Below are 27438 nucleotides of genomic sequence, written 5' to 3'. Positions count from 1 at the left end.
AAAAGTACTAGTACCTAGCCATACTTGAAAATAAGACATATCTCTTTTATTTTCAATGTTGGCTAAAAATTCTCATTAAAATCAAATACATTCCATAAGAAACCACACTACTTATACCTTTACCTTGGAAAAAGTTTGGAACCGCTCTATATGGTAATTTAAGTATATGAACTTCTTAATAAAGAGAAATGATGACTAGTTTATCTCATCTAGTCTAGTACAATAAAATTAAATATTGTTGGTCCAACATTTAGCAAGTACTATTGCAATATTTGTAATATTATTATCATTTGAGTGATATTTAAAAATATTACTATTTACTATTTGATAAAATTATGTCCATAAAAATAATCCATCGATCTATACCTATTAAAATATTAACCGTATTGTACGTAATATATTTTGAATAAAGTCCGCAGTAGGGAAACCTTTTTAATAATGTAAGCTAAAATTTATTCACAATCGAGTTTGTCGCAGTTAATGGCTACAGGCTGAAGAAACTCGCCGTGGACCCGACACGAGTTTATTTCGAGATATTTTGTTCCAGTTTATTTTCGGCCCTTCCTGTCTCGAGGAACGACGTGCGAATTTAAGGGCGCCTGTAAAATTGGTGTTCAAAGCACTCTATTATTTCTACGTTCACCCTCGTCGTTTGTCTGTCGGATTCTTTATGGAATAACGTGGTTAGCGTTCATGCAGTTGTGAAAATTGACTTTAGTTTTATACTTTTCTTATTTTACCTATGTAAGTGATAATTTGCTAATATTATTAAATTTGTTATTTGCAACTTCGAATGTGTACGACCTCTTATATTGTGAAGTAAGTACAATCACTAGTATAAGACGTACTTTGTATCGTCACCTTATTAATCCTTTGGTATGATAACTCACAAGAGATGTTTTAAGTGATAAAGTAAAACCACAGTCTAAAGAATTCTCTTACATTAAGTTCATAGTATATCGTAGTATTACCATCTATTTATATACCATGAATTTGTCTATGTCTGGAGGGGACAGTTATTCCTATTTGTCGATTAGTTACAAGATCGACTTATATACAATGTGATCATGTGAATGTACAAAAAAAAAAAACAACTGTTCAATCAGTTTTTAACAAATGCCATTTATTTAATGGTACTGTAATATATTGTTCTATTTATTAAGTAAAATATGTTATAAGGTTTTAAAGTGCAATTTCTGTTAAAGCTCTTAACATATAAACATATGTTACATACACCCGAAAAACATTACACTTTTTACTTCGATAAAAAAGTCGGGTAAGAAAGACGTGACGGGTGGCATATACACAAACACGACTGGTTATATGTGTATACGTCTCTTTAAATGGTTTGCTTCTTTTTCCTTCCACCTTTTCAGCGATAAACACCATTGTATAGTATCATCGCACGGTTGATGTTTCAACGTAAACCAATAAAATTACCATGCCACTGAACATCCAAGTTCCGCTTTTTCATTGTTTTTCATCTTCCCAATATATAGTATCGCGTCGCGTTATCACTTGCGGACAGTTCAGTCGAGTTACGGCCGCTTGGCACGACGCACGCCCGCGTCACGTTGTCTTTTCTCTAACATTTTCCGACTATTTCCCGCGCGACCCACCGTATCACCATATCTACCGCTAGCCGCGTCCTCCCCAAACGCAACTCATTGGGAAATGTCACTCTGATATAACAACGGTGTGTATAAACAACCAGTGATTTCTACGGATAAGTTAATCGAGTTTATGATAAGTTGATGTGAGTCGACTCGACACCGTGTGTGATGCACGTGATCCGATTACGAAATCGGGGGATATATTATTGTTTTTACTGACGTAAGTGGTACGTTTGGGGATTTGTCAATGAATTAAGTGAGAGCGATCCGCAGTTCTGTTTGCGAGAGACGAGCGATAGCGTCGACGGAATGTCGAAGGTCGACCGACTGTGTTGTTTATCTTTTATCGTATTTAATTTGATTGACATTATCTTTGTAGATCGGATTTCTCTGGCATGCTTGATTAATGAAATATTTGGATTTGACAATTTTGTGACTGCTCTAAACCACGTTAAATATTATTATCGGTTTAAAACATTTCAAGATATATCAAATTATAGTAGACAAATTTTATAGATATTTATAATATTTTTTACTATTCTAATATTCCGTGAGTGATGACGTTCTCACCTGATGGAAAGTGATGATATAGTCTAAGAAGGAGCTCGCGAGCTCATGAATAGCCTTTAATTTTTATAAATAGTAGCCATAGTGACTATCTACGACTATATGTACTCCCAGATAGAGTAGTCAGAGGTACTTTATCGATTGTTGCCGTTGTAGTGACATTTGGTTTGTCTTGCTATTTCCATTCTAGTAGGTAATTTTATCAGTATATTTACTTCACAAGTAGATGTTAAAATATTTACTAATTAGCATTCAATCGATCGTTGATCGTATATCTACCTACTTACATTTTACGTGCCAAGTTTACGTATGTGCCAAAATATTATTCAGAGAATACTAAAATTATAGTAAACTGGTCAACAATAAACTTTATTAATGTTATTCCCTTTGTTATACAAAAAGCAATAGACCCTTGCCTCAAAACCTTTGAACCACTAAACTAACAAAATAACAAACAACTGCCTTTCATTTTTAATACTATTTGTGCATTCATGTGAACTTGTATTTCGTTACAGTTTCATGCTATTATCCGGCAGTGCCTGAAAGGGATTTTATATTCGTTCTTATTCTTAGTAGAAACTGTAGTCTCTTAAAATATGAAAACCTACAATAGAGTTAGGTATTATTAGTCTTACTCAAATATAAATAGCCATTATCTAAGCAATTGGGTTAATGCTTTATCAGGTAAGGTCGCGAGTAATTGTAAAAACGTAGTATTTGTCCCAAATTAGTAATCATGCGTCTTCTTGTGATAATTAATGCAATAATTTTTAGGCCTCTACTGGTAATGGTCAGTTCTAAGTATCAAATGAAGTCACGCGTATACAAATGATAGAACAATTAAATAAAATAGTTCTAATCAATTCATTAATAGTCATAATTATTTGGCTGATTAAAATGTTTTTAATGGTAATAGTAAATTCTTCTGTAGTCTTTTAAATTCTAAGGATAATCAGAATACAATTATTCAGAGTAAAGTACAGTACAGTACACTACTGCGTAATATACACATGGTATGAAGAGGAACAAATTTATCTGAGTAAAGCAAATATAAAAGTAAAATACGCCATGTTTTAACAATGAATTTTATACGTAAAGTAGTAGAGCAAACTTTAAAAGTAAAATAATACTGTCCTTATATTTGATCAAACCAAGAACTGTGCTATCTCTCAGCAATGGAAAAAGGGTCTGAAAAATAGTAATAAAAACTGACTGAAATTACTTTAAGCGCTATGTATGAACATAGATTTTATATAAAGGTTAGTCTTAGCAGACCTCTTTATTAATTCAAGACGTAACAATTTGTGAAAAATAATTCTGCATTCAAGTGATTACTTGCTCTGTGTTCAGAAATATAAGCCGTGAGGAATATATTATCTCTAAATATAATGGCACTAATGTCACAGTACATATCTATTATTAATTTAAAATAAAGACCTTTTAATTAAACTTTCAAAAATGCTGTTGGTTTTTAAACATCTCCATATTTTGATGTTACTTAAAACATATAATTGCTTTCAATATTGAGAAAATTATGCATGAATGTTTATATAAAAAAATATAAGTATTATTCCTTTATTTATGACGATAATTAGAAGGCATTATTAATTGATTGAAGTTTTATAATTTTCTTTCATAATATTGTATTGGAATATTCATAATCATTGTGAGTCAGTGGAATAAACCATTAAATAGCTAATAGTCAATCCATAGTTGTTGAGGTTACTATCTCAAGGTTAAAAATAATAACATCTGTATAAATAGTTAATAATACGGATAACAGAATTCTTACAGTCTTGTACAACGAAACATAATACGAGTATTTGTAGCAAATAATGGATGTTCTAGACAACGATGTAACAACTATTTTTATGGGTCACAGAAAATGCCTCGGAAGAAATATTCAAATAAACCAAATTCCTTGATGCTACTCGAGGAAGCGAAAATTCTCTGGATCAAATTATACATTTAATAAAATTGTAAATGTGAATATACCTAAATATTATATGTTTATTATCATTAACATAAAGATTAAGGCTCTTAATTAATAATCCATATAAAATGATTATTTGAAATTTAGTTATTTTAGAATTAACAACAATCTACCTACTTAAAAGAAATCTAATTATATTTTATATTGGTTGTTGTATATTTGGAATATTTACATTATCTCTGTTTTATGTGCAATATAAAATAATCGTTGTTAAAAATTATAATTACGAAATGAATTATCTTTATTCCAACAGACTAGTAGTACTTACTTTGTAGCTTATTCTATAAACAATTTTGCATATCGAATCTGGTTTTTTCAGATATACTATTCAAATAATACCTGTATATAAGTACATAAATGCCAGGTATAATTTAAATAGTAACTACATATTTAGTAATAGGAAAAATGTAGGTAATAACATTATATAGTTTTCTTAGAAATCTGTAACACGACAAGGTTATTTTTTGAATTGCGAATAAAGGAGCTTAGTAATTTGTAACGGACGTATGCAATATACATAGATACATACGGATCTTTAATTTTTTTTATAAAAGAGATGTCGTTAAATTCACATTAATTGTGTGAATGCTATGGACTACATTATGACAAAATAAAATAAATAAAGTGGTGATAAACCATTAAAAAATATTTTTCTCCCGATTATTTTCTTATACACTCACATGTTAATTCGAGATACGATTCTAATTGTATCACAGACATCTTAATTGCATTCATCATAATAATTCGCTTATTCTCCTGCTTACAAATATGAAAAGGGATTATATACAAAATATCTTAGAGATTCATAAAAGATAAATAGTAGTTGCGAGGTTAGTCAGCTCTTGAGACGTAGGCGCGATGATCGGTCACAAGTTGCAATAACGAGGTCTGGCTACTCAGGTCAGGGTCATTGTTTACGGCATAATTAGAGGGCAGATTCTATTACATTACTGATTTATATTAGAGCATATTCTTTGGACGGTGATCGTCGATTTCATATTAATTATTTCCTCACATCAGCGAGTTAATTAGTTTTCGCAACGAACCGAAAATGAAGCGATCTGTAGATGATAAGTATATAATATATCTTTTGCGAATAACAATGAAATTATTTCGTTTAGTAATAACTACAATCTATATAAATGAAATGTTATAATTAAGCTGTAACTAGGGAATTGAAGGTGAATGCGTGGCGAACTACCTATAAAGCCAAACGGATCGACATTGCGCTCTCCATGTTTTAATTAAATCATTTAATTTACTTGCCCCACTAACACTAATTAAATTAGTCGATATCCGTAGATCTCGATCACTTTAATGAATCATTAATGACATAGGTATCTAACCACTACTTGAAACATTAAGAAACATTTGTCAATGTTTACTGTATCGAATCACATTAGATTAACTATTTTATATAGTTTATTAAACTCTAATTCCAGTTTACTTGCCTATGTTTAGCTATCTATCTTTGATTTGATTTTTAAACAATTTTTAGTGCCATTATACTAATATTTAAATAAGCTTTTTCTTAACCCTTGCTCCTATAAATATATTTTTATAGGTTCATAAAAGATCAGGCATAGTCAACATAAAATCCGAACCTTTTACTTATAACCGGAAAGCCTTCATTCGTTCATCCATAACAATCCAATGATGACCCACTGCTGGACATAGGATGCTGTTATTAATTTTTACAAAGTTACTACGGATACGGAAATCTTTAATTAGAGAAAATTATTCAATCACGATAATAAACAACATACGGGTTCGAATTTTCAAATATTGATTTATAAGAATAATGGGTTCGCTTGTGTTGCATGACCGTTTTCATTTAGGTAATTAATGTTCATTAGCAGTCAGTACAACGGTGCTTTCATTAGATGGTTTTAGTTAAATATTTAAATTAGACCCGCCACGTTACACACACAGCAAATTAAAGCAATATTCTCTTTAATTCCATTTAACATAACAAAGGGAGAACCAAGCGCAGACAATTACGTGATTTTATTTTTCCGTAAGTCGATATTGTCAATTGCTCCCAGCAATATCACTCGTTTATAATCATTTAATATTCTCTCCAAACCTGTCAATTCTTTGTGACATTTTTCTCATCGTTTGGTAATTTTTTGTATAAAAGTAAGTCGGTTTTAAACTGAAATAATAAAGAAGATTATTAAAATTAAAATATATTAGATAAATATATAGAATTTAAAGAATCTACGTTTCTGGAATTGATTAGCCTCGATTAGGAAATAAATACTGATGATGGTCTCAAGGCGACGCATAGCGGGGCTATGTAGGTCAGGGACTAAGCGCATGGACTACGCCCTATAGCGCCACACCATATGCGAGATTTATCCTCATTATTCTTTATGAGTAGTAAGTAGGAGATGAGAATCTGAATGTACTTTTATCTCACGATTAATTAAATATCAATTGGATGGAAATCCAATAACGACTCTGATTGTTATTAAGCAACACTTTTGTAACTAATTCGATGGAACAGTAGGAGTGAACGATACATCAGAATGCCTCGTGGGTGTTATAGGTCACGGAACGTTGAAACGAAAGCCCTTTTTTCACGTTTAATCGGCTTGATTAGGTACCGTGAAATTGGATAATCCATTACATGCTTCTCATATTGTGTCCGAGATGTAAATGAATAGACACAGTATTTAAATTTACTTCATAAAAGCAAATTATGTATGTAATATAATTACAGTATGAGTCTTTGGTATAAATATGTATTTATCTCAGTGAATATTGCAATATTACTTGGTCTTTTTTACATTTTTATGTAGTAGATTTTTAGAATAATTTATATTATATATTTGTTTGTTTACATAAGTTGTCAGAATATAATTATTATGCACATTAAACTTATTCGCCAAATACGATATTCTATTTGCAAAGTTATTGCCAGCTTAAAGATTTTAATTAGTAAGAAATTAATCTACGCCTATTCTTTCGAGAAAACTAGGATTGTTAATAAGGTTTGTCATTATCGGTATTATAAATATTGATTAAAATTGTATTAATTACAATTTTGAACTATCAAGGCAACATTATATTAATTAATAAATAACTATATCACAATAATGAATTTTAAGTTCAATCTTGTTTAAATAATTAAATAAATATAATTATCAATAAAAAAATCGGTTCGCAAATAATGAAGATATCATATAATACTCGTATAAAATCTAACATAAACTCTTTCTTTTAGTATATTGAAAATTTATATAACAGAACCCGAAGTTGGTTCCTATTTAAAATTTATTACATAATTAAATATGTATATAATCTTAGGTATGTAAGTACATAACTGGCAATAGCCAGGTCAAATGTTGATTAATTCATATAAAAATGGCGTCTGATGGACACACCGGTTTATTCTGAAAAGTACCTACATATTAGACTTGGCATATATAAATATGTTAATTGCTCGCACCTGTTTGTTATGAAAATATTATTTTTAATTTCACTTCAAGTTGGATTTAAATGTCAAAATGAAATGGAAATGAAGGAATTTACATGGATAGGTTGACTGTGAATTAAAAGATTTGTTTTTTTTTTATGCACTTACTTGTATTATATGTATTTATTATTGTTATTTGGCTTACATAAATAAAATACATACGCAAATAATGATTATTACGTTTTTATCCTAAGATGAGCTAGGAGAGAATATTAATTTGAAATAATCCTTTTTTGCCATGATTATTAAAGTTAAATATACGTTAATAAAAAGTCTAAACATTTGTACATGTAATTGTAATCTGCTATTAATATTTTTTTTTTAATTTCAACATTTTAATTATAGAGCTGATTTTAATAATTAAAGATTACGTTCCACAAAAAAATCGACATCATTTGAGACAAAATCAGTTATTTTGTTCAAAAAATAAACTACTGAACTAATTTATAAAGAGTTCTATGGTATCAATCTATAAGTATATTTTTTTAGATAAAAAAATAATTTTCCAAATTGGTTTAAAACTGTCGGGGTTATGAGATAACAAACAATCGAATGAAGAACCTCTTTCTTTTTGAAGTCGGTTGAAAATTCATAAGTCATGTTATCGGTATTTTACTAGATATTTTTGAATAAAACAACCACAGGCGTTCTTTAGGTATTATAAGAAGTTTACATGCGAATATCTTCTACACAACTCAGAATTCGGCTCAAGTACAGACTTGAGTGCAAAGAGAAACCAGTTTCGGAGGGTATTCTGGTCAGATAAAGCGAAATTCCTGGAATTGACAATTACAAGAGTTTATATACTGAATCTTCGTGTGTTACTTACATCGAAAGTTAATGTAAAGAAAATTAAATGTAATTAATTCAAATGTAATGAAATATCTTCAGTAGATTCCTATTATTAATTTATTCAAATCTATGTGATTTACAGACTCGATAACTCCAAAAAATGATAAAAGAGAAAAGTCTCTTATGATTTATTTGTATAAGCTTTTTTCTATTTTATCATTTAATACAACGTTTTTATCCTATTTAGCTGGGCAATTTTAAGTTCATATTGAAATAACCCCTAAGCGGCTTCCATATAATCTATGTTGCTCTTTAGAAATGTTTCCAGTCTCATAAATCACATGTTAGGTCCTGTGAGGCGCCTTTTACGGCACGTGTACAACTATTTTAATGTCGAAGTGATTTCTATAGAACTGGTAGCTATAAACATTGCTCATTTATGTGAACGTATCCGCGCCATTAGCATTTTCTTGACGTTTAACAGTGAAAATTATATAGTAGAATTATTTTTTAAATTCCTATTAATATTATAAATGTGAATATGAATTTGTTTGTTACTTCTTAGTGCTCAAATAATAGCTTACTTTTCATTTTATCTCCGATCAATAAACATTCAACAGTCACGCAGATGATGTCACGGGTAAAAGCTAGTAGACATATAATTGTGGATACTTTCCATAGTCCCCATTTATTATTATAATTATGTTCTTATATATATAATTATATAAAAGAAAGGCTGTTTATTAGACTATCATGTCGAGAACTACAAAATATCTTCATAGAATTTGTTCATTATTTGTCTATACTGTCTTTAAATCTCTGAAGAAGAAAAATCTATGTTTACGTCCTCTATATGCATACTTTTATCTGTTTCTTGCTCTGAATATTTAATTTGATTCAATGTTCTTAAATTGAGACCACACACAAAAAAAAAACAATAATAAAAAGGCAGGGTCAATGATCAGAAGATGCCATGGCTCAGTAGGTTGACATGTGTTACTACAAATATGACGACCGTATCACATCACAAATATTCATTCATAAAGCCCTTTCATTATTTAAAACAAAAGTCTCTTATATTATACCTTCTTGCCTCTAAGTTTTTTTTTTTTTATAGAATGATAAAGTTGTTGATTATTATTTGTAATACAATTGACACCATCATTTATATATTAAGTATTAACATGAATTATTTTATTAAAACACTAATTAACATCTAAAATGTAATAAAATGTAAATAATGCAAATAAAATTATTTTATCTGTGTATAAACTCGTTACTCTTCTCTAACTTATTATTATAATATTCGCCAGGAATATTCCAGGCTACATTATTACAGTATTAAAATAATTTGTCACCTGCGCAAGGTTTGCATAAATTTATGAAAGTACCTTTTTATCTTCGTTAAAAGATGTGAATGACTTTGAAAAATACAGATATAAATTTACAGATAGGTACTTATCATCGTTACGTAATAAAATTTTGATGTAACCAAAATAAATAATATTATATTCTTAGATTATATTGGATACATTTTGTAATGAATGCTCTATTACCTTACATCATTTCTATATTTTTTTTAAATATTGTTGTTTCACTTTTTTTGGACCTGTTTAGATAAGTAATAGGGAAGGCAAAAGGACTATGCCTATACTGTCGTTGTTTATATGTATATTAATTTCTGGTAATATTTTTTTTCTTGATGGAACATTAAAAAAGTGTAATTAGTCGAGTACAAATTGTAATAATAGTCATCTAATTTTTCATAATACAAATTTTTAATGTTAAAATGTAAAAATAAAGTTAAAATAAATAGGAGCCCTCCGTAAGAGAAAAGCCTGTTTGCAAAATTAAATTAACCCAGTGAAATATATTTTCTGAAAAGAAGTGCAAATATTCTGTATTCCGAAGAAAAAACAGGTTTACTCCCTCAGGATAGGTATTGAATACAAGACTGACTCCATTACCATTCTCGTTTCGTATTCCGCGACTGTAATCGTGTAGATATTGTACAATTGGTAATCTATCTTTGTAACATTCAGCTGTCCTGTATGGATTACGTTGAATTGCACCTGGAGATTTGTGGCGTTTCATATATTTTATTTCAGACAGATATTTTATTTCATATACATTTTTTATAAGTTTAAATAAAGTAAAATATCGTTTATAGTTTCAGTTTGAAGAATATAGAAGCATAATACTTTAGTTCTTAAAAATAACAATGCGTATGTAACAATGGAGCACCGAGAGCTTCAGAGTGTATTCCGTGATATCCGTATTGCTGTCCATGTTCATAGGTAATAGATACTGCTTTCTATTAGATAGACAGTCAGCTTGTTTGCCGTTATAAAAAAAATAGATATATTTTCCAAGTATTGAGTTACACATATTCGTAAATAAAGTAGTACGCATAAATAAAATTATTTCTTCATATTCAAGTTTATTAAATTACACGAGAGTTGTCCCTCGGTACTGTATATATTTGTGTTAGGTAACTCATAAAATAAACGGAGAACTTGTCTTTACAATTATATAAATTTAATACTTGTGTCCAAGACTTTGTCCATATTTGTCCAATAGCCTATTTATAAATGCCCTATTCTTAGTTTATCAAGTAAGGTGCTAGAAGTAACAAACAAACAAAAGATACTTTTACATTTATGCTATTAATAAGGATAACAAATATTTGTCATATATATAAAATCATATAATTAAAATATAAAAAGTAAAGTTGTTGTAGGTCAAAAACCTTTACATATCTTCTATTACATAGACATTAATTTATAAAGTTCACTACATACATTTAGGATAGTTTGCTTATGTAACTTTATTACTTATTTGATGTTTATAATAATTTTTATTTGTATCTAATAAAAAATGAGATTATTATAGGTCATGTATGAAATGAAAATGTACATTTTATAATGTATGTACCTGTTCTATTTTATGATATGTCACATACGTATATGACATAACATATGAAACAATTTATAAATTCAGACGAGGCGAGGGTCGTAGTAAATGGAATTCTAGTCTGCCAACCCCCTCGGGAGTGTACTATTAGTTTATTTATGTTTCCTCCATCAAACGGTACTCCATTACAATATCTAGTAAGCGATGCGACGAATAGTCGTAACGTTGTTATTGATACTTAGTGCCTATATGGGTAAATAGTCGTAAGTAACAGACAAAGCGATAATCTGATTGTCCGTGATAAAAGGCGCGGCCAGTTCACATACACAGGATCTGGGCTCTATTTGTTGCGCCCGCGCAGTAAGTCATGTGTGACGACGCTCCCCATCAGATAGAAAAACAACTTGTATGACTAAACCATACTACGGAGAATACAGAATGGTCCAAATTGGTTTTAAAGAGGATCTTGTAATTTGTGTTAAATTTTTCCTGTTTATTATTTACTAAGTATTTTATATATATAGTTTTTATGCAGAAAGGGCTTACTTCCACGATATTTCTGTAGAAATTATGTGGAAATTGAATTGAACTTTTTTTTATATATAAAAAAATACTGTGTGGTCCTTCCTTTCCCGTAGGTGTCGTAAAAGGCGCCTAAGGGAGGATGAGGAATGGGCAGCAGCGTTCCTCTTAAAACATCGCCAAAGTACGGTAACTATTGGCAAAACTCCCCAAAGCGGAGGCTTATGTTCAGCAGTGGACAATTAAACGCTGATATTATGATGATGATGAATCCTATCACCCCAATGATAAACGCAAACATTGAGAATAGAGACCAAAGACAATTGCACTGCATAGGTCTTATATAAGGTTATACATTGAGCAGATCTTAACGCCATATAATGTTATGTCCGTCATTTTAAACTGTCTGTATTAAACTTTAATACATAAATGTATCTTAGATAGGTTATAATATTATATAATAAGTTTTTTCTTGTAAATGAAATTATTAAAAAATTTCTTGACAATTTTGCAATATATATTTATTATTGATTCACTGAATCGCAGGTGCAGCTGAGTTTCAAGTTCTCAATTCACCGAATACGAGTTGGTATCCGCTTATTTTAGTATCTGACTCTGAGCCAATTCGATTTCATGGACCAACCATTGCCAAAACATACCAGCTTGGATAGTTGTAGGCATTTTTTTACTTTAGTCCTGGACACGACAGCTTAATTTCTGTTCTGCTGAAATTGTGAACTTGTTTGCTGTAAATATCTTTACATAAAGGTTTTGATATCTCGAAAAGACAAATACATGACTCTTAACCTGTAACTCGTACCAAAAGTTGATTTTTTTTTTAATATTTGACACTCGCATTCGCATTTTAACTGTTAACTTAACATGTTAACTACTAAAAAAGTTCTATCAATTTATTTGAATGTATTGAATATATACATTGAATATATTGAATATATAATAAATACATAATGTTTTCATAAAACGAAAGTATTCGTATTGTAAAATCTGTGAAATTGTCTATGATGCTAAAATACGAGATCTCTAATACGTCTCTGATATTAGGATTTTCACATGCGTGTTGTCGACATTAGCGATTGAGAGTTATTGCTCTATACTGTAAAATATAAAGAGTTCATAATTATCGGGAAAAAGCCAGCACTTTTTCCCGGAGATCAAAAGCTGTAATGTTTACTCACAGCAGGAATACAACACAATAAAATAGCTTTATTCGATTGCGGTTTTTTAGAAAGCGCAATTCCCAATTGGGTAGCTCCAAATTTCAAGATAAAAAAAAATGTCTCTATGCTTCAGTCAACTAAGAAAATAAGCAATGATTTCTTTCGAATACTAATGATTTAATAAGATTTTACATTCGTCGTTTTATTATTCTTAAATAAAATAATAATATATGTGGTATTGACAAATATCTATCGTAAACTAAGCGTGGCGAAAATTATTATTTATAACACATTTTTGTTACTTTTATTAAATGTTTACAAATATAATATTTACAAGTACATATACGTATACCCGTTTCCCTATATCCAGTATTAAGTTTTCATATAAAAGTCTAAAAATGTTCAATTACCTTTATAAAACTTGATACGTCTAGACCGGATTTTTACATCACTCTTTTGAAGGTTATTCTTAAATATCTAAATCTTAATTTAAGTTTTATGGAATGGTATTTAATAATATATATTTCATAACAGACCCAGATTCATAAATAATAGGATTGTCTTTAAATCTGACAATATTCTCAACATGTTATATTTACTCCTTATTAATTAATACAGAAAGGTCATGCAAAGTGATGAATTGTCAGAAAACATAAGCACTTACAAGCGTCTACACAGTTACGGTGTTTATTGACAGAGTGCGAGGAATGCCCGCGGTGCTAGGCTTTCTCCATGATTATTCCGTACACGTTAATTCAATATTGGTTTAGCACGATCGTCAGAGATGTACTCCTAACCCACATCCTTTACCTTCAAATGCTGTTTGTTTACTGATCGCCAACGCATCTAATTAGTTTCTTCTGTTGAAACTTGCTACGTTTATTGCAAATTGCACATACAAAATATATTGTTATAATAGTTTTGTTTTTAACTTATTTTTTTATTTCTATGTAATGTTTTTTCTGAATTATATTTTGGTTCGTTTATCAAATACTTTGTTAACTGTAATGGCAACATTCGACTAATGACTACCAGTAGGTATATCATCATTCATACAATAGGTTCCATCTAGAAATACAGTTGTGAGCATATTTTTTTTATATTAGGACAAAACTTGTTTCACCATATATGAAGCCTAAAAATTATTTTTTTTAATTGATGACAATGAATAACTCCGCCTGCGCTAACGATATACACTAGCGGGGCACCAGTGAGGGATGATAGGTGAGAATGAAAAGGCAGGTCAGTTGGTCCATCGTGATGAATACACCAGAAATTCAGCGCGATGATTTCCAGGGAGGACCACGTTGAGGTCGACCTTATAGGGTATAATGCTAGCAATAGGACTGATAGTCCGAATTACTAACAATTCTTTCCCCCCCTAAATAAATTTTAACATCATACACTACATATTATATAAAAATGTATGACCAAGAAATGAGTTGGAAATTAAAAGATTCAGTGATATTTAATAGTACTTCTAAGGAATGGCGACATATAAGAGGTAGCTGTTCATGTCTATAGATAACAGTAATCATTTTTCATTAGATGGGGCATCAGTTTGTTTGCCATTCCATTTTGCATAAAAAATGCGGTGTGTGTTAACTACTGGTTTTCGTTAAACGAAATACGTGAGATATGCACATTTGCTCTGTAAACAATGCACAGACAATACTAATTAGCTTTCTTGTTGTATTCTATTCAACTGAATTATCGTAGTGACTGTCCCGGAAATCGGACGAGTAATTTATTTTTATTCGTCTGGCAATCATACCTCATTTTAGATAGTCATTTTATACCTTAAGACTATATTTAGGTTAATTTGATGCAGTAACTGCTCGTATTTATACTTTATATAAAGTTTACACTGCATAAGCATATTGTATTTATTCAAATTCACATTGATTGTATTTAAGTCAAATATTACAGTGATAGTAAATACACAATAAAAACCTTTTTCATTATTTTTAGCTGTACATAACATTATTTAGAAGTTCTGACTGGCATTTTGCTACATGTAAATGCCAATACCACTTTTTGGAACATTTGAATAAAGTCGTCCTCTATTCCCCTGGTAGTTGTATAATTTTTCATTTAGATTTGCATCATGAATGAAGTAAGCAGTTTTTACCCTTTTTAACCTTTAGATATTAAATGTTTTGTTTGCATACTTCATTTTTATTGTGTGGACAAAAATGTGTAAATAACTGTCATTGTTACGTAATTAAATGATCTAAAATAAAAGTACATATTACATTTATAAGATTAAACAATTGTATTGTCATCGTAACTATATGTATATGCTAAATTTAAAATAAATCGGTCAACAGTAAGAGATAAAAATTTCAATCACAAGATTTTATCCGCATAAGATACAAATAAAGTGAGCTAAATAAAACTGTACAGTTTTATTGTACCGACATTTGAATATGACTTGAATATATTGTTGATGTTATTAGATTTATTAATCTTTTCGTCTTCCATTAAGAAATTACAAAATTTTCAATACATAAAATTTATATATATATTCGATCTAGTTGCCTAGTGGCTAAAATAGGTTTCTTCTTACAAAATTGTCGTAGGCTTCTTGATTAAAAAAATATTTCATATGATTATAAATAATTTCTCAAACGTCCTTTTCTATAGTCTATATCGTAACTAATTTTATAGGCGTTTATAAGCTGCAGATACTAAGACATTATAATTTGTTAAAAATATCTTTGAGTACTTTTAAAAGTAAAGGAGCAGTGGTAATTGCTTTATGTAGCGTTTTAATGGGTAAGATGTTGGTATGCTACTTGTAAAATAAACTTAGTCCACGGTTGACCGAATTTAGATACAATCAAATTAGTATCAAATCAATACCACATCAAATATTTAGATATCAAATAAATATTATCATTATACTAGTTGACGTCTATTCAATGTGATTTTGATCGGATCCCAATCCGATTGTATCATAAGTTAGCATTATGGTTATTGATACAAAGCCACATTTTTTCTCAATAATTGTACCTAAAATTACCACAAGTAGTTGTCTATTTATACAATTGTATTTTTAAATGCCAATATGCCATTCACTCGTAGGTAACAGTACCGTTTATATTCCGTATATTTTCATTATGTTTGATGTATTTGATTGTGATTTACAGAGACCGTCATGATCGCACCGACGTTCAAGGCGCGCTCGACCTCGCCAGGTATTGCTTGCCGTGACTTTCAAATTACCAACCCCCCTTTATTGACATACCCATCCGTATGAATACTCATTTGTGTCATGAGTGTGAATGAAACCTTAAAATATACTGCAGAAAGGGTTGCTTTTTCCCATATACGTTAATGTTATCATAACCGCAGTAACATCATTTAAATGAACTTTATTATTATATAAAAATCTAAATTGATACATGGTTCAATTTAGACTTTTATATACAATATCCTTGTACAAAATATCTAATCAGATAATCTGAAGATAGGATTTTAATACATTTTATCATAACATAACAACTGTGATAAATCAAATATTATTATGACGCATGAGTTCATATTAATGTTTAAGATGCTATTTTATTTATATACAATATTTAAAGTTTGTGAAACTTATTTAATGTTACTACAGATTCGTAGCCAAATGGCAAAGTATCAATATTTTTATTGCCAAATTTCATTAAAATAATGTTTCTATACAAAACAAGGAAATCTTCCTAAAAAACCGACGTATATCATGGTTAGATACACATTATAGATAGGGCTCATTAGATATATTTTAAATAAATTCCAAGTACAAAATAATGAAAATTGTCTATATCTATAGTCGACAGTTTTCATTTTTTATGTTGCGGGCCGACATCTTGTTGGTCATACCAAGTTGTAGGTACTTATATAATAACGTGGTGAGTAATTAATTTGAAGTCATCTGCAGACAAATAATTAAGATTGTGTTCCACAGAAAAAAAAACGACTTCAATTATGGCAAAACCAGTTATTATGGTTCAAAAACAATTGAACCGATTTTGATAAAATTTCTACAGGATCAATCTATAAATATAATATATTCTTTCGGACAAAAAAGAATTTTCCAAATCGGTTCACAACTGACGGAGTTATGAGGTAATAAATTAAAAAAATACAACCAAATTCAGTATCTCCTTCTTTTGAAGTCGATTGAAAAGTGTATAAACATACCTCGTCTTTTTAAATGATAGATGCCAAACAAAGGAATGTTCAGTTTTAAAATGAAAACTTCACACAGATGTATTAATGAACCATACCAGATAGCTATTTACTTAATATTAACATAAGAAATGTAGATATTCACCACACAATATTTTTATAATGACTCATCAAGAATAGATACTGGTTAGAATTATGTAAAAGGGAATCCCACAGTAGGTATATTGTACATATAATTTTCTATATTTAAAAATCTATCTGTAGATATTACCTAATGTATTTAATTTAATATTATTTTGAGTGTATTCATAATCATTACTCTCTATTTTTTCTGAACTAATAAGCTTAATTGTATTGCATTTTGTGTTTTGTATGAATGAACTAGTGTTTTGCAGATATTGTTATGTGTTTTGTTTTTTTTTTTTGTTTGAGTTATATTCGTGTTGTTGTGATTTTTCGATGTATGTTTGTATGTGTAATATTTATTTTAATTTCACTTGTGCCTATAAATTAATTAAAAATTGTTTAATTTTACCAACACATAATTCACCATTTGACATCTTTTTCAGTTATTATAAATTTATTAAAAAATCGAGTAATAAAATATATTTTTTTAGATATGATGAAACGTTAAGCAGTAACTTTCAGAACGTATAAAAAATTTAAAACAAATTATCACATAAACCGATACGCGTGTAAACGCTTAGGACGCAACTTCTTTACGAAACGCCGACAATAATATACGAAATAACCATAAAAAGGGCGGGATCATAAAGCGAGCATTAGTCCCTTCACATTACTGCTGACGCGGCGTATTTGGTATTGCCACGCGAATATGCTAGCCCTCTATTCATTATTTCTCACGCTATTCTACGCCTTAAATAAAAGAGGCCTAAAGCTGTCAATTGCATGTAATACTTCCTCATCTCCCGCTTAATATTATGTCTGGCGGAATACGGCTACTGAAGTGGTCCGGTCATTATATTTATTGGCCTCTTGTAGAATTGACACATTATTAACACGTTATTAAATTATTTTTATTAGAATTATATAAATTTGTATATACGTGTAAAAAATAAGCTATTCTTGCTATATTCATCAGTTATGAGAACGAAAAATTATACCAATTCGTCTTTTTTAAAACTACCTACAGTTCATAATAATCCGATTCATTTTTAGGGGAAAAAATGGATTGGAGTTAAATTAGCATTAATAGAGATATTTAAACTAATAAAATATTTTTTATTTATTATATTATATTTTCTTACAAACAACATCAAAATAATATGACATCGTTTAGCCAACTATATTATATTGGCACAATGAAAGCCAATATTAAAAAGCCATTTAAATACAATAACGTTGCATGAAAGTATACGGTTTTCTTTTACTATATCCTCCATCTCGTATCTTTTCCATTCGTTTATATTACCTTCATTTCTTTATACCTTTTTCATGTACGCCCCACGATATGTAAAAACTGGCTGACACGTAGATAAGGAAATTATAGCTGCGAGCAAAATTCTTTTCAAAACATCATTAACATTATATCATGACGGTTTTAAATGTGGGTTAGGTTTATAAGTATGTATAAAATAGGTGAATCATTTGTTTAAGTACTTTAGTTTACTTTTATTTCTTTGCATTATATTCTTCTTCCGAATTCTAAGACTTGGTGTAATGATAGGATCACCAAAATACTCGATATACATGTAGCTATCATATCTGATAATATAAGTATAAACGTACACGTGAATCAGCATATAAAGTATCCTATGCATTAAGTTACAATATAATATATTCGTGTACTAAATTCTATTCAATCAGTTAAACTGTTTAATTGTGATTGTATAACAAACATACAAATATCCAACCATATTTACAAACTTTAATATTTATAATATTAATAGAATATAAAAACCTCAGAGTTACTAAGTAACAAAGTATTCATTCCATTATTTTCAAATTCCATAAAAAGTAATAAAATATAATTAGGCTAAATTGAAGCAACAGTTAAAAGTGTAGAACCCACATAATTGTTAACGTTTAGTAATCTAAGTGTTACTTCCGTTGTTGATGGGAACTACATAGTTATAACTCTAATAACGTAAACGCAAGCGGGTGGCCCTAGGATCTGTAAATATTACGTAACATTAATGATAACGATAAGCCATACCATATCATACGCTTCCTACTTAATGGAATGTGGATACAACACATTCCATGATCGAATTATTGCTCTGGTTGATAAAGAAGACTTATAAAATACTCATACCTAAATTGTCCGAGTGCGAATAAAATGCTTTTGAAAAATAGATTGATTCATAAACATCCATGTGTTTGAAATGAAAGGCATGAGATGAATATTAATTTACGAGTATCTGATCTGGTGCCTACGCAGTCATACAATTCTACCACCTACATATTATGTTTTAGGTTTATAAGTCTCCACATAAAAGCTTACTCGACATTTTTGTATATAATACTATACTATATATAATACTATAAAAAAATATTATAATGTTAAAAAATATGTTAGTATTTCTCGAAGATAACGTAATTCTGTACAATAATTTTCTTATTTGAATGGTGTTACCGAATATAAAAGTTTCTATAATTAAAATAGCCCTCAGATAGTTAAGTTTTGAGAGTATAACTTATTTTATAACATGTAGTGGATTATATTTATACCTATAATAGAATAGACTTATGAATTCATGCTGTGCTTTCGACTTCAACAAGTATTGTTTTGAATTGCACTTTAAAATAGCTGAGTATGCTACACGCTAGTTATACACAAGTCATTATTACTTCAAAACTATACGATGCATTTGCTAAATTTTAGAGCATAAATGAACATGTCGAGTGAGTTTAATGACCATGCTCTATACCAACTTATTTATCAAGTATTTATTTATTTTATTAAAGCTCTAGCTACAATAATCTAATTAATTAATTTAAATCTAATTAATTTAAAAAGTAATTTTATAACTAAGTAGACGTTTTAGTTGATTTCAATATATTTATATAGTTATGAGATAATAATACTTATCAATAATCACAAATAATTTGAGTAATAATTTGTTTACTTGTTTTTAATCCTTACGATTTCTTACCTTACTTTTACCTTAAAAAGCTTTGTGATAAAAATATATCCAAATATATTTGCATGTAAATCAACCAATAGGCATTTATTACTGTCAAATACAATATATATATATATACACGAGTGCAAACGAGTAAAGGGGAGAAATTTACAGCAATGTGTCGAATCGAATATTAACTCCTTAAACTTGAGTGCCACTTGTGCGTCGCGACGACTCACTTGGATGTAGCGAGTTTTCTGAGAACTTGTCACCAGGAAAGTATTTAAGTGAAACCGATTAAGTTCAGTAAGACGATTTGCTTTTTAACTGTCAACAAAATTATCCACCAGATTTGAGGTAGACTCAGATCCCAGGCTCGCATCGGTCAGCAGTTTTTCTAGTACGAATATTTTCTAAAACACCTTTTTTATAGGCAGACATAATGAATTTTTGTTATTTCTAATTGTATGTAATATAAATATGTATCTAAATGCATTAAAATAGATTGCATCGTATATCCGCAGAGATCAAGCCTTCCCCCTGGGGATTTGACCAGTAGTTGCCACGCTTGGCAGGTTCTGCCCATCTGCTGCCCATTCCTCGGCTATGAGCCAACTAATAGAGGGCGATTATAGGGCGATAGCGGAGGACTAATGGATAGCAAGGAGTGGCCTATTTTATGCCGGGACCACACGGCTATGTTCATTAGTGGACAATAAATAGAAATTATAATCATGAAAGTACTTCACGGATTCAAAGTTGCGGCATAAAATTCAATATATCTGTGAGAATATAATAACATAGAAGTGGATTATTAAGTATTCAAAGTTTGTACGTTTACTTTTTAAGTAAGTAAGTTTAATACAGTATCAATCATTTTATAATGGAAGATGGGGTTAAGTAAACTTAATAGGTTATTAATCAATTTTTATACTGCTTGTATATCTTTGTGCGATAAGGATTTTTCTAAGATACAATAAGAAACAAGTACATTCTATACATACATACATTCAAGGCATACATTTTTCATTTAAAAACATTTTGATTTGTGAATCGACAGTTACATTCATATAAAAATATATACTTAAAATACTCTCTTTAAAATCTATATAAACATATAGTATATTCAAAAATAGATACAAAATAATGTACTTCGAAGAAATATATGCGGTATAATAAAATGTAATGATTCCGTTTACAAATAAAGAATTAAGCATAACACTCCTAAAGTTTTCCATAATGGCAACCCTGTCATTATTCTTTGAAATAAATATATTATTAAATGAAAGAGGAGAGAGAAGAAAAAAGGTTTTGCACACATAAAACGTTTCATTGTAACTCCTCTACAAACAATAGGCTTTTCCGAACGGAAACATTCCATTTGCGTAAAATCCCTTTTGAAGGGCCATACTCGTATTCTCAATGTTCGGTGGTGATTTTGGTAAATAAAAATATATCGTTAACGATTTTTAGAGTTAGCTTGGATATTATGTTACTAGAATTAATGGGTACTGCGACAATTCACTGAACACATCAATTTTTTAGGCTTGACAAAGCATGATGTGTTTTAAACGAATGGAACAGTGTTTTCTGTAATATCCAAGATGCTGTTCATGTCTGTGAGGTAGAATATATATATTTCAGACAGACAGACGACAGATAAACAGAACAACAAAATTTCTAAAAAATATTATGTTGGTGTCTATTGATCTTATTAAGACCCTTCATATTAATCGATTTTAAATATCTCCCATGCATAATCTAGTTATATTATTTTATTATATTAGTAGGATAAGATATAGATATTCTCAAAAAAAAAAAAAAAAAAAAAAAAAAATTAGCTATCAAATACAAACTTTTTTGCTTTATTATATCAGTATAGATTGTAATAACATTTAAGGACTAAATATAACTATAATTGTAGTTTCAGTAGACTGGAAATTCAATTTAATGGGTGTTCGGTGAATTGAAAATGAATATTGAAAAGCTATCAGAAAATGGATAATTTCACTTATATTACGACAAACTGAGTAAATAAGGTGCTTTTCAATAAATAAACTGATATATTTTTTATAGATTTATATATCTCAATTTTTTATATATCTCAGTTTATTAACAAAAATATTTCTTTTTTTTTTTACAATTAAAAATAGCTTTTCCTTCAATTTTAATACCTATAACCTATCTAAAAAGTTATTTTAGTTGTACATTTTAAATCGTACAATGTACAAATTTTACTCAATAGTTAAATTTTTTTTATTTATTTATAAATCAAACAATTTCAAAATAAGCACTTTAATAACAAAATTTAAAAGAGGATGAAGCAAAAAGGTTTGAGCCCATTAGTAGTCGGTTCTCTACGACAGTCTCTATCTATAATAAGTCCTATATAAAATTATAAATCTAATTTTAAGTAAATTCTTCCAATATTACGTATTAAAATAGTTATTGATGTCCTTAAATAGCATATTTAAATTTGAATTTCATTTAAATAATAATATAAATAAATGTAATGAATAACGTAAAGCAAATACCAGTATATGACTATTCATTCCTATTTTTTCCATTGCTATTTTTTGTTGGTACTTTATAAAAGCTAGATATTATTAGCTTATTATTTTCACGCTGACCAAACAGCTAGAGATGAGAAATAGATATGAAACATCCTTTACCCGTATATTTGGATTTTCATTACTCAGCCATGCTTAAGTTATTGTATCAGTCGTTCACTGTCCACTACTAAACATAGCCACCCCCATAAGGGGGGTATTGCCAGTAGTTGTCACGCTTGGTAGAGAGGTTGGAAACCGCAGTTTGGTTTTTCGTGATCTTTTAAGAGGGACGCTGATGCCCATCTCTCCACTACAAGCTCCCTTAGTTGCCTCTTACGACACCCATGGAAAAGGAAGGGGTAGCCTATATTATATGCCGAAACTTACACGGCTTGTTGAGTACCTGAATAAATTTTAATGAAATTTAGTACATTCATGAACCGTATATTGAATTAATAGAGTACATCCTCCAGGAAAAAAACCACAAAATATATCTGGTAGTGCATAAAGGCTTCATCTGGCGTGCCATTTCTACAACTTTTATAGAGTTAGCAGAGTCGACAACTCGTCAGAATATTAATGGCATATAATACATTCTGAATACTTGTTACAACTTTTCCCATTACGCTGCTCCGATTTACACCAAGAAAAATTGCTTTGACTAAGAAACTCGCTTGAACGTAAACCAATGGAAGTTTTTACCAACAAAATAAGTTACGTTTGTCTGTCAAATAAGAATTTATTTGTAGCCTTGATATAATATGGTTTGTATAATTGCCCATTGACGTTATCTTACTTAAATATTATAGATATGTTTTGTATACCTATCTATATTAGGACTCAATATATTTCTTATAACATCTTGAAGTGAAAAAGTTGACGGTTCACTATACTTTATAGAAAGCAGCAACGGTCACCTACAGACAGAAAATCATTCTAACGTTCATGTGTTACTATGCACCGCCATGTCGTGCACCGCCCATCAAATGGCAATACCTATATAAATCTATATAACATATAACTAATTAACTGCGTTGAAAATGAAAAATTCGTAGTAATTTTGGTTCTTTTCTGCACATCAACAGGTAATAATGTTTATATTACGATATAATCTAATAAATTACTACCAGTCGAAAGACAAAACATGGAAATTGTAAAGGATAATGTTACACAATTATAGTGGATACGGACAAAATAGTTCATTATAATAGTTCGGGTGTAGCGAAACTAAGATGCTGTTGAAAGGATACTACATTTATTATGTTAAATGAAACGGTATTTACTATAAAATTATTCCTATTAAAATGTGGATTAATTGTTTTTTGAATACTTGCGGCGTTCTTTATCATTAATACCGAACTATTTTTGTATATGGAAAGATTATATCAAAATGTGTAAAACTTAATATATCTAAAACACAAATAGTGTTTTAGCACTATTTGCATAAGTACTTATAATAAACAATATAAGCAACTTCTACTTCTTATACTACGATAAAGCTAGATTAAAATAATTGGAAATTTTGTTAAACAACCAATATACGTAAATAATTTTAAAATACCCATATTGAAACAGTCAATAATGCACTTACAAGGAAGCTGTTCCGGCACACGGCAGACAAAAGCGCCGGTGTACCTAAAAGCTCCATTGTGTTGTTATTGTTTACCCCAGTTCACTAAAAGCAAGGCAATCGAGAGTTACGCCCCTCTATTACATAAGTTTATGTAAAATCACTGTCAATATATTGATAGGTACTTACGAATATTATTAATATTATACTTAATCTAATGACATCATGTCATCACAGGAGACCTCGTTAGCCGTATTGAAACTATGAAGACATATTCTTTGTGCTACATGCGCGTTCTTTTTTCCAACTCCATTTTTTTCATTAATATAAATTCAATTAAGTACTCGTATTTCAGCTACGCAAACAAACCATCTGTACCGGCTGTTATCTTTTCGTACTAATTGTTTAGATATTTCGGTATTTTTCTTAATCATTGTATTTAAATGAAAATTAGTAGATAGATAGACATTATAGGATGCTTTTTATACTAATTTATATGATGAATCTGAAGTTTATATCTAATTATAAAATAAATGTGACCAACGAGTCACGTTTAACCAATTTACTTCGAAATTTGTTGTTGTTGTTAAGTTGTTATCAAATATCATAAGCTATTTGATCACAGATAATATATTTATATATGTGCGTACGGATTATGTAGCTTGTTATATAATAGTCTAGCCTAGGCTGGGTCGGGCACATCACTCTGATTCTAGACAATAGTTTTGTATCACGCCACAGTATTTGAAACTCTACCTGAACATTTTTTTCCATGCGCTATTCGAATCCACAATCCTTTTTTTTTAAAGAACTATTCTTACATCCATACTAACCGAATCGCCTTTAAATATATTAGACGATAGGAATATTTGAAATTTTAATATTTCAAATATCCTTTCTAATTTAAATATTTTTGTTATGTGATAAACCATAACATTATGTGCATCTCATGCATTCGGCCAACACATAATAACTCTTGGGAACACTGTTTCCCGTCAAACACAAGATGCATCCGAGTTAGTTCACAACTTGTTTATGTTTGCATACAGATCATATACTGAAGTCAACATTGAATAATACAACTCTATAATGCATCTTACTCGTATTTAATATTTTTGATCATTATAAATAGCATTTGTTTTATCATCATTGTAATAATATTCATATCATTATTGTATAATATTCCGTATATCTACTATTTTAGAAAAATTTAAGTTATTGTTATTAAAATAATAAACAATTCCATAGCGAAATCGTATTATATGTAGTATAGAAATCAAAATATATCTAAATAATTCCTATCGCTGTGGTTCTGGTGGTATTATATTATTATTATCTATGGTCTAGGTTTTCTGAATTACCTAGGAAGGCAGATAATTAATTTATGGGATTTTGATCCGATTATAAGTAACTAGTTTTTACCCACAACTTCATATCCGTGATCTTCAGGGTATGTTGACTAAATAATATAAAAGGGGTACCTTTTATATTATTTCCTTTTTTATTCCAAATACTATGTATATACAAAATTATTTAATGATTGGTTGAGCCCTTAAAGTGTAACAAACAAACTTACTTTAACTATAATATTAGTAAGGATGGTCTTGATTTTATATGTAGGATCACAGGCACTATCCTTAATCTACAGCACTGTACCAAATTATAGATAATAATATAGGTGCCTATAATACAACACCTCAAACGGTCATCCTTAGACCAAGTAGTGTTAATGCACTAGGTGTTAGGGTCCTGAAATCGATGGGTTTGAGTGAAAAATTATTATTATTTATTATATCAAAGGTTATCACTGATACATCTAAAAATGTACCCACCCGAACGCTATAAGGGAAATGAAATGTAATGGAAAGTGTCGCTGCTGTCAAGATTTTCCTACGCATGACGTTATAACTGCGGACGTGTCCTTGCGTGTACTCGTTTTATGTATAAATTGTTTATAAATCGTCAATTGTTTAGTCCATAATAAAACAATTCGACGACCTTAGTATTGTAGCGGTTTAACACATTACCTCGTCTTCCGGTTATAATTTTGATCCCAGAAATGAGAGGTTTTAATGATGATTATTTTTAATGGTTTGGATATTATCGATTTAGGAATATAATGTCTATACAAATACAAAAGAAATATATTATTTATTATATATTGCGCTAAAACATAGAGTAATAATAACAATTAATAATAACGTAAACAAAGATAAACTTATCTCTAAAAAAGATCTCTTCCGGTTAAACTAACATAGTGGCATAAGACGTAGTGATTTAATAGCAATTTAAGTATTTTATATTATAATTTAATTAGATTAGATAGAGAATTACAAATGCCGTGGTGTTTCGAGCCATCTAGTCTATTACAATTTGTAGAAGTATTTAAAAAATGTATTTATACTAGCTAACTAAGAACTTGAACTATTCTAAAATCCGATTTATATTATAAAACACTTACATACGAGTACTTTAATAGAAGGGTGTAAAGGGTGTTTTGGATAATTAGTAGACCTCGTTTATTTTATACGAGCCTTTACAAGCGACTTTGTCCATGTAACCGGAATATGTTTACTGAGCAGGATAAAAATATATCCTTCTTTATTCCATATAGTATGTATATATCAAATTTTATAGTAATTGATTTATCCGATAAGGCTATAAAGTAACAAACAAACTTACTTTCACATTTATAATATTAGCAGGGATTAGAGTTCTATTAAAAAACAGTTTACTATCAAAACATTTAAAGTTTAGTTTAATAATATAACCTATACTTTGGTCTATGCAAATACTTGTTTATTTTTTCAAACAAGTATTGTTATTTTATGTATGAGAAGACCTTAGCCTAGTGATAACAACAATAGATACAACGTCATATTATGGTGTAATTTATTTTACTTTTTCAATGCATACACGCCCAGTTCAACGATATCAGTTCTTTGAATGGCGTTGATAAAAATAGCGAACACATGCTTGTTCACCGCCAGATGCCCTG

The 27438-nt window shown here is 29.5% G+C and overlaps 1 protein-coding gene across 8 annotated transcripts in view; it reads left to right on the top strand.

The window, feature by feature from the left end:
- Positions 1-27438, top strand: part of LOC113515622 (uncharacterized) — a 122528-nt gene that overhangs the window by 47060 nt on the left and 48030 nt on the right. For 6 of the 8 annotated variants that reach the window (XM_052893332.1, XM_052893327.1, XM_052893331.1 and 3 more), the window contains one exon: positions 16212-16259. The exons of the other annotated variants lie outside the window; for them this stretch is intronic. In XM_052893332.1, the coding sequence (XP_052749292.1) occupies positions 16212-16259 (48 nt within the window). The remainder of the gene's footprint in view (positions 1-16211; positions 16260-27438) is intronic. 8 annotated transcript variants of the gene reach the window in all.

Source organism: Galleria mellonella, unplaced genomic scaffold, assembly GCF_026898425.1.
Source record: "Galleria mellonella isolate WM207_F2 unplaced genomic scaffold, CSIRO_AGI_GalMel_v1 utg173, whole genome shotgun sequence".
NCBI classification, from domain to species: domain Eukaryota; kingdom Metazoa; phylum Arthropoda; class Insecta; order Lepidoptera; family Pyralidae; genus Galleria; species Galleria mellonella.
The sequence above is the reverse complement of the archived record's forward strand: the minus strand, read 5'-3'. Positions and strand labels throughout refer to the sequence as shown.